The sequence below is a fragment of the Condylura cristata genome, unplaced genomic scaffold, assembly GCF_000260355.1.
Source record: "Condylura cristata isolate star-nosed mole 26May11 unplaced genomic scaffold, ConCri1.0 scaffold00018, whole genome shotgun sequence".
Lineage (NCBI taxonomy): Eukaryota > Metazoa > Chordata > Mammalia > Eulipotyphla > Talpidae > Condylura > Condylura cristata.
The window spans coordinates 38,946,730-38,956,780 of record NW_004567119.1 but is presented as its reverse complement, the minus strand read 5'-3'; the positions used below and the strand labels follow the sequence as shown (position 1 = coordinate 38,956,780).

The window sequence follows — 10,051 nt, the reverse complement described above, 5'->3', positions numbered from 1 at the left end:
GGGTGAGAGGATTCACCAGAGACAGTGGGGAACAGGACAGGCAGATCTACTGAAATACACTGCTGATGGGGAGCAGTGGGAGGATCAAGAGAGGTCTGCCACACCATATGGGTCAGCTCCCTGGCTGGGGATCGAATTTGTGCTGCAGTGACTTTTGAGAGTTTCATAGTGTGGTGCTTTAACCCACTGTGCCACCACGGAGAGCCCTTATTTTATTTTTTTAAAGATTGATTTTAGTTATTCATACATACAAGAACTGGGGTACAGGCCAGAGGTGTGGAGGGGGGTGTTGGTGAGAGGATTTGTTCACCAGAGACAGAGTGAGGAGCAGAACAGAAAAACTGACTGAAATACACTACTGAGGGGAGCAATAGGCATGAATGGAGAGGTCTGCTGCGCCATGTGGATCAGCTCCCTGGTCAGGAATTGAACTTGCGCTGCAGTGGCTACAGATAGCTGCATAGTGTTAAGACTTAACCCCTTGTACCACCAGGGAGGCCCAAAAGTGTGCAGTTTTTATAAGTGAGTTTCTGTATTGAGTGTGTGTGGTGTGTACAGAGCTGATAGTGAGAAGGCATGTCAGTGAGAGAGTGTATTTTATGTGTGAGGAGATATGCATGTAGGGGCGTGGGATGGTTGTGTGTGCGTGGACACTTGGGGAATGGATCGATAAACAGGTGCATTAGTATGCTCAATACAGACAGGATTCCCACAACTCAGCAGTAAAAATAATAATAATTTTTAAAAGGCAAAGGGTCTTTATATACATTTTTCAAAAGAAGACATACAAATGATGAAAAGGCATATGAAAAGATGCCCATCATCACTAGTCCTCAGGGAAATATAAGTCAAAACCACACTAAGATAACACCCCATATCAGTCAAAATGACTATTCCCAGAAAGATAAGAAATGACAAGTGTTGGTGAGGGTGTGGAGAAGAGGGAACCGGTGCACTGTGGGTGGGATGTAAATTGGTGCAGCCACTATGGAAAACAGTATAGAGGCTCCTCAAAAACTTAAAAATAGACCACCCTATGATACAGCAGTTCCATTTAGGGGTATATAGCCAAAGGAAACAAAGTCTGCTTCTCAAAAAGATATAGGCAAGCTACGTTTATGGCAGCATTCTTCACAATAGCCAAGATAGAGAAACAACCGAAAAATCCACTGAGAGATGAATGGATAAAGACAATGTAATACACACACACACACACACACACACACACACACACACACACTGTGAATACTATTAAGCAATGAAAAAGGAGAAAGTCCTGCCATTTGCTACATGGATAAGCTTGAAGGATACTGCGCCAAATGAAGTAAGTCAGACACAGAAAGACAAATACTGCTTGATTTCACTTATATGAGAAATCTAAAATAGTCAAACTCATTAGAGAAGCAGAGTAGAATGAGGTTGCCACAGACTGGAGCAATGGGGAAGTGGGGAGCTATTAGTTAAATAATATAGTTTCAGTTAGGCAAGATTAAGTTCTGGGGATTTAATGTAGAGCAATGAGACTATAGTTAAAAATACTGTATTGCATGCATTAAATTTGCTAAGAAAATGACTTGTAAGTGTGGCTACTTCGTGTTGGCCCCACCAAAATAAAAAAATGGTAGCTATGTGAGGTGATAGATATGTTATTTAGATTGACTGTAGTGATTGTTTCATGTGAATGTTTATCAAGGCATCAAGTTATACATCTTAAACATATATAGTTTATGATAATTACACCTCAATAAAGTTGGGGAGGGGAAAGGAACACTAGAAGGGAATATAAGAATATCTTTGCTTTTTCTTAAACCAGATGAAAAAAAAAATCACTCACCATAAAAGAAAGAAATAACAAATTGAACATCCAAATTATACATGGGTTTTAATGTGTCGGAGACCAGCTCCAACTTTTGAGGTGTCTGGAGGCAACACAGGCAGGACCCTAAGAGGGGAAGGCGTCGGCGTGCAGAGATTCCAAGAGGGGGAGAGAAGCGGGTGCGAGGAAGACACGGGAGTCGGAGTTGGGTGCAAATCTTCCTGCTCTGCCTTCAGCAGAGATTTATTTTATACATTTCCAGCAGGCAGGGGGATGGCATTAGCACACGAAAGGGGTTGAGATCACAATCACCTTTTTTCTAAGAATGGTCTGGGGTCGCAGGAAGAGGAAATTTCTTGCTAATCAAGTTTGGAAAAGTTCTTTGAAAAAACTCGCTAAAAGGTTTTAAGTAAGTTTCCTACTTTGAGGAAACTTGCTAAAAGGTTTTAGGTAAGTTTCCTTGAGGTCCACACATAATTTGCTCTGAATAGGAGACTTAGGTGAATTTTCCTTATCTAAAGACTAGGTAGTAGAATCCTGAAAGACTAGCCAGAAAGACTTTTGTGGATTGCTTTGAAGTGTAGCAGGTAAAAAACTTGACTAGCTCTAAAACAGGCAACCTGAATGAATTTCCATATCTAAAGCCAGACAGTAGGAAGTTTGAGTAATTCTGTAGAAGCTGAATAGGAGGTTAGGTGAGATAGTAGAATAAGATTTGGGTTTTCCTCCATCCAGCAGTGAGAGACTTTGCAGAAACAGCCCTTTTGCTTTTATTGATCAGCCAATTGTTAAGTCACTTTTGACTTCAGAGGAATTTCTCACCCTGGTACAGTGCTTGCTTGTCAGGGCAGGCAGGCCTTATGCAGCTGAGGCAATCCAATTGTAGGCTGAAAGTTGCTCAGAATATTTTAATATTACGATTATACCAAAAAAGGAAGGTCATAACACAAGTTAGCATGGAAAGTCTGATCTTTCAGAGCTTTTCCCGAGCTACTCGGAATCTGTCAGACGATAGCCGTCGCATAGCTTGTGTCATTAATGCAATAAAAAATAGTGTTCGAGATCCTCTCTAACCATTTTAACTTCAATCGTTTCTCTTATTTTGCTTGCTTGTTGTTTGGCAAGGAGAAAGGTTTTAGTTCAAAGAAGTTATGTCCTGAAGGAAAAATATAGCTTTTAAATATATAGCCTGTCAAAACACCTTGCTTAAAATAAAGAAAATGTGATATTCACGTATGTATGTGTGTGTCTATACCATGTATGTGGTGGAATACTATTCAACCATAAAAAAGAAGGGAATTCTGCCTTTTGCCCCAACATGGATGAGTCTTGACAGCATTATGCTAAATAAAATAAGTCATGCAGAGAAAACATATACTATGTGATCGTACTTAGATGTGGAGCCTTAAAAAAAAAAATCTCATAGGAAAGGACATCAGGTATGTGGTTACCGGAGGCAGAGGATGGAAGGAAAGGGAACTAGGTGAAGTTACAAACTTCTGGTTATAAGATAAAAAAATGTTGGGATATAAAATACAACTACATTTAAAACTACACTGTGGTATATTTTCCTTTTCTGGATCTCTATGAAATTAAACCATAGGGTGTGGTGGTCATTTCATAATACATCTAAGTCAAGCAACATGTTGTAACATCAAATTTAACACAGGGGCCCTCCCTGGTGGCGCAACAGGTTACATAAAACACAACATTATGAAGCTGTCTGCAGCCACTGCAACATGAGGTCAATCCCTGGCCAGGGAGGTGACCCACATGGCATAGAAGACCCCTCCTCTCTCATCCGCTGCTCCCCTCAGTAGTATATTTCAGTCAATCTGCCTATTCATTCCCGCATTCTTTCTCTGGTGAATCGAATCCTCTCACTCCCACCTCTGGCCTGTACCCCAGTTCTTGTATGCATAAATCAATAAATCTTTTAAAAAATTAACATAGGTTGTATGTCAATTAAAGCTCAGAAATTAAAGAAAAAACACTATTATTGGTAACATATCACCCTACATATCGATTCTATTACTGATATTTTAAAAAGCTAAATTAACAAAATGAAACACATTAGGAGAATATGCTATTTTTAAATCTTCTTTCTGAATGAAAGGCCAATATACATTTTGCCTAGTGCCAGCCAGGAGAGGTGGGCTGGGAAGAGAAAGGAAGACCTGTAGATGGGCTCTCAGCAATGGAAAAGAGCAGATGAAAAGAAGAAAGGAGCCTTCAAGAGGCCCACTGGAAAGTTCTGGGTTCAAAAAAGACTGGCGATCTGAGGACTGACCTGTGGTAACCAAGGACCCGCCAAGTAACCAGGGAGATCGCAGCTCGGGTTGGGGAGTGGCAGTGGAGAGGGGTGAGGGTGGGATGAAAGCAACAACCTCCCCAGGAACTATCTATGGGGAACCACTAACAGTGGAAGGAGTTATTCACAACCCACCCTTGTTGATTTGATTCAAAGACCAGCTCATTGCCACCCGTCTGGATTTGAGATGAGACTGGAAACCTGGATTTAATCCTTTGTTCCTACTTTACACAGACACAGGTGCTTGAGGCTGGAGGGGGGAGCCGCTCCCATTCAGGGTGAACAATGGTTGCCAAGCAGGGTCTCCTGGGAAGGTACTACCTTCAGCTACCTCAGAAGAGCCAGCCAGGGACCCCATCCTGCACATTCAAGTTTTGCTCCTGATTACTTTGCTATACCCTCAAGCCATATTTTCTGTTAGATACAAAGACCCGGATGGATATAGCACTAGAACATGGTAAAGACTGTCAAATGATCAGAAATTTCTAGTCACTTTCAGGTTTCCAACCATACGTATTCAGTACTGAGGAAATGTCTGGCTTTCTTTGCTCCTCCTGACTTCGTTCAAAACCTCATAATCTGCCTAACATAATCCTGGAGACTATTAGGCACAAAAGTAAGTGGGGAACTAGTGGAAACAATCCAATTTATTGGTCACTAACACCCGGGTAGAGACATTGGCTTGAGTTTGAAATTTTGGGAAGGGTGTGATTAATCATTGATTTCCTCTTCTTGGAAACACATGTCTGGTTACCTCTGTTCTCCAAGAGTGGCTAAAAGAAAGAAGCTACTAAAATTTCACCTGGAAAACCAGACAGGAGGTGAAGATGGTAGAGACCCTGACAGAATCAAACTCTTAGACAGCCCAAGAAGGGGGAAAGGGCCTGAGTGGGTTGGAAAAGGTTAAGGAAATAATTTAGCAGTGGTGTCCAGGAGGAGAGATGGGGAGAGGAAGTGGGAGGCCCTAGGCAGGAGGAAATCTTCCTGACATTTGTCTAGAGGACGATTCAGGATACTAGTCCTGCTTCCATTTCTCTGCAGAGCTACGCCAGGCCCACACCATGCAGCAGTGCATGTGGCCATACATGGTAATTGCTGTGTCCTTAATCTTTCTGAGCTTCTTCTTCCAAAAGAATAATGAGTATTTTGATCACGGTGTGTCACTGGTGAGTATAGCAATTGAGTTGTACTATGTGACAATTCCTCAGTAGAAGGGAGTTTTCCAGGTTTGCAAACATTCTAGAATCACCATAGAAGTTCAAAAAGAGAGCACTCCAAAAAATCAGGGATTGTAGAGAAAAGAGACTGAACCAGCTTTGAACCATGTATAAGATTTAAATAAAGACAAGGAGGAAGGGAGACATCTGAAGTGTGGTGAGAACTGACATTTCTTGAGTTGACCAGTGGGACGAGCGGCCACGAGGCCTGTGTAGGGCCTGCCACTTTCCTCATCAGAGCCTGGCATGAGAGATGTCACCCTTCCAGTCCTTACATGAGTGGCTGAGACTCAGTGCCCTGGAGTAACTTCCCAAGCATCCGACATCTACAAGTGGAGAAGACTAAACCCTGCTGAGGTTTTAGAGTAAACATTTTTTTCCTAAATTCCTCAGACAAGCTAGAGCAAAGCAAGTGGGTGCATGTGTGAAGTGGCTCAGTGGGGGTGGTCAGAACTGAGGAAAAGGGAAAACTGTAGAATAGAAGGACCCTGTGTGATTCCCTGAAGGGTAGGACAACTCACTGGTCTTCAGCATCCAGGGTAAGCTGAGGCAGATGACTTTTGTGGCTTGACAATGGTACCGGAATTAGATGGGGACAGGCAAGTTCTTAGTCCACACAAGCCCAGGACTTCCCTACAGAGCCACCACAAAAACTATGCAGTCCCACCACCCCTTCCAGAAGCACCAGGAGGCGGTGGGGTTATGGTTAACTGAGCTCTGACGCTCAGTCTCTCTGGGGACTAGCGAGTAGATCTGCCCCTCAGTTGTCTCCAGAAATCTAGGGCTGAGCCTCGGGCTGATGCATATTCTATTCTCAGGAGGAAGAAAAGAAGAAGATAATATGGCAGCTACATCAAGACCTAGTCACTAATGAAAGCAAGAACCATCTAGAGACCTTCAAGGAGATGCAGGAAAACTCCCCTTTACTCCAACATTCTGACTACAAACTCCTGGCTGGAACTCCTCCCTGGGAAAAGAGTGAGGACGTGGGAGGGAATGGTCAGATGGGGAGAAGGTCAGACAAGGTAGTCATGCTAGAGCAAGGCAAATGGGTGAAGAGGAAGAGTGAGCTGGCAGCTGGAAAGGAAAGAAGGGTGCTTGGAGAGGGGCCATGTTATGGAACTGGGTGAGTGTATTTCCCTCCCACCTGCTCCCCCCCCCCGTGAATGACTTAACAGGATGACGAACCCATGGCCATCCATGAAGGAGCCACCCAATAGTGAAACTCCGTTAGGGCGGGTGACCAGGGATGACAGTACAGCTGAGGAGGAGGGGAGGGAGCCCTGGTAGGGGAAGAAGATCATAGAGGGATGTACACTAGGCTTCCAGAACTTGGGGTTTACTTGGGCCCCTGGAGATCCCCTAATCCATGTTTGGTTGATTCCTAGTAGCTAAAATAACTCAGGTCAAGACCAGGCTGAGATCAATTGCCAAGCCCATCAATTTACCTTGGCACAAGGTTGCCTTCCCCATCAGAGAGCCTTGTCCATAAAGATTGCCCCTACAGCCTTTCAAAGCACTGATCAAATAAACCACATCACAACTTCCGATTGGACACTCTCTGATCTGGACCATGCACTCCCTGGGTAAGGAAATGGGAATTTGTCGCAGGTATTGACATGAAGGGGAAGACCAGGAAGAAGAGCTCTAGGAAGGCCTCACCACCTTGGTGTGCTAAAAACTCCCCAATCTCCCCCCAACCCCCAGAGCTACTGACGGTGGGCATCGCCTCAGTGCGGCATCCTCGAGAAAGCCACCTCCTGGACACGCTGACGTCCGTGTTCGAAGGTTCCACAGACTCCGAGCTGAACTGCTTTGTGGTGCTAGTCCACCTGTCAGATCCTGACTCCAAGTGGCTTGGCCAGGCGGTTGCTAATATCCGAAGCCGTTTCAAAGCGCATCTCGATGCCCAAAGGCTGCTGGTGATCCAAGGTCATCTCGGTTCCTCTTCTCTCCCAGGAGATCTAAAGACCACCAATAATGCTTCACACTGCGAGACACTTTATTCCAGGCAGAAAGTCGGTTACTCCCTGCTCGTGAACTTTGCCGTCAACATCTCAGAATACTTTCTGATGCTCGAAGATAATGTTCGCTGCGTCCCCAAGTTTGTGTCCACCATTTACTGGACATTATTAGCCTGGAAAGATCTACCTTGGGCAATCCTGGAGTTCTCCAGCCTGAGCTTCTCTGGGAAAGTTTTCCACACCCATGACCTCCACCGCCTGGCATCCTTCTTCTTCCTCTCCCATAAGGACCTTCCCACTCACTCACTCCTCTCCGAATTCCATCTTGTCTTGGCCCAAAGTGTCCCAATTCGTTTCAGTCCCTCTATTTTCTACCACATGGACAATCATTCCGTGTTCCAGGGCACGTGCTTTCCCGTGCAGGAGGAAAAGGTCTTCGGTGAACCGGACAACCCGAGTGCCGGCATCGTCACTGACATGATGATGATAGCAAACATCATTCCGGATTACGCATATTTTCTGAACAAAGACTGCTTTTCTACCCTTGATGCTGTAAGGGGCAACCACTTGACCGTGGTTTTTGACAGACCACAGAATGTCATCCGGATAGAGGTGCTGACCGGTTCTGAAGAGCAAGGACAGTTTCAGATGCAACATGGGCAAGTACAACTGGGCTATGATCCGCTCAAGAATTCCAAAGGCTGTGCCCGCTACAGTCTGCTCGGGCCCCTGGTGGAAGGAAATTTGGATCAGAGAGTGTTTTATGAAACAGGTTCTGTGGAGGAGCTGAGGTGTATACGCCTGCTCGTGCTGGTAGCTCAAGAGTCTTGGCTCCTGATCAGGCAGATCAAAGTCTGGACTCAGGATGAGGAAGAAGATAGTTTGATGGAAAAGGAAATTCTGTAAGAGGGGCTTTGAGGATGGGATCTGCATGGTTGGCAAGAAATAAAGCTAGAAATTGAACAAGGCCTGCTCATTCCAAGTCGGGTTGTTACAGGGCGGGGGGGGGGGGCACCCCAGAACCTTCTAAACAGGTTCTGCCATCCGCCACATCAAGACGAAGCGTATAAGACCTTTCATGAACTTTAATACATTTTTAGTGTGCAAAACAGGAAAGACAGCTAATATAGTTTCCAAGTCATATAAAGAGCGACGGCACAGCAGAGAGAGAGGCAGAGTGGAAATGGGGATGCGTTTAGAGCGTCGCCTGTGTGCAATGAAAGGGAAGGCCAGTTGCTCTGTGGAGCCCCTCTTTCGTTGCCTTCTAAAGGTCTCAGCCTCCACCGGGGACATTAGGATCCCAGGACTGCACTGCAGAGGGAGTTGTGCAGAATCGAGTGCAGTAATGAGGTTTCTACCCCCAGAGAACTCTAAGCGCAGACAGAACTCCGGAGCAGTGGATGGCTGCAAAGAAAGACTGCACTGCAGGTGAGAGCAGTTACTGGGACTGCGCAGTGCAGTGTCTACCCCTGACGTGGAACGCTACGGGGCAGTGGACATACCTGGTTTCTGCCAGTGGGGTCAGTGTAAGGTCATGATCGTCAGCTCCAGACTGTGACTCCTAGGTGTGAATGGATAGAGCCCAACTGTTGGGGAAGACTAGACCAGTCCACCTGTGTTTCCACACGGAAGCAGCTCTGCTCTATAGCTGACAGTGATGTTACACAAAGCATCCACTTCACACCTGTGGGGCCAGGCCAAGATACCAACTCTATAAGGCACAAAGGCCAGTAACTTGAGCTCAAAACTCCTGGGTACTGACAAGAGCCAGCCCCTCAGGGTAAGTCTCAGTACTTGAAAGGCCAAGGGAACAACCAAGCTCCTATCACCTCCAAACCCCCTACCCCGCAGCAACCAGACTGTAGCCCCTCTTGGTGCTATGATCATTGAAGGGGGAATTGAGAGAGTCTGAAGGGAGGCAGGCACTCTTGTGGAAGGCACACGCAAAGCGTAAGAAACACACTCCCATCCTGGACCTGTAACCAGAACTAGGACAGAGCCTGTCCACAATAAGAACAAGCAACTCTCAGACTATTCTGCTCCTGCTCACATCCCTGAGAGGAAAGTCTACTGTCAGAGTATCCACATACCAGAGCCGAAATACAGCTGAAAGGTTGATACTAGCCAGGGTTATCTGGGACAATTACATTAAGGAATTGATCTAGAGTAGAGGAGTCATTGCAAATGAAACTTATACACACACACAATGTGGGCTTCCGTGGCACATGAGGAAGCATGAACTCTTGGGGTTCATTAGCTGCAGCCTCCTGGTACCGAGCTGCCCCAGCGCCTACCTCTTATTCCCTGTGAGCACCAGAACCTCAGACATATGAACAGGGACTAAGGCATCAGTCTGTGAAACAGTGGACACCAAGGATCCCAGGTAAACCCAGGATTATGTCCTACAACTCATGTAATACAAGGCCAATTCACCAAGCCAAGAAGAGAAAGCTCTATCTTAATTCATAATCTGAAAGCAAGGAACATTCTAAAAATGATGAAGCAAAAGAAATGAGGAAAGGAATCTAAATCTAGCAGAATCATGTAACTTGCCTGACAAAGAGCTTAAGGTAATGGTTAAACTGTGCTTATCAAAGTTAGAAAAGTAATGAATGAACAAAAGCAGAATACAGGATACGAAAAACATGAGAATGCTTCAAACAGAATTAATGGTCTTGGAAAATTCCACAAATTTCAAAGAATTCTCGTGACTCCTGGGGTAGTGCGAACTAACATGACCCCT

The 10,051-nt window shown here is 45.2% G+C and overlaps 1 protein-coding gene across 1 annotated transcript; it reads left to right on the top strand.

Moving 5' to 3' along the window:
- Positions 1-6,963: 6,963 nt before the first annotated feature.
- On the top strand, positions 6,964-8,214 carry LOC101636597 (alpha-1,3-mannosyl-glycoprotein 4-beta-N-acetylglucosaminyltransferase C-like). The gene has a single exon (XM_012726784.1). It carries the CDS (start codon positions 6,964-6,966, stop codon positions 8,212-8,214), a length of 1,251 nt encoding a protein of 416 aa, XP_012582238.1.
- The last annotated feature ends 1,837 nt before the right edge of the window (positions 8,215-10,051 follow it).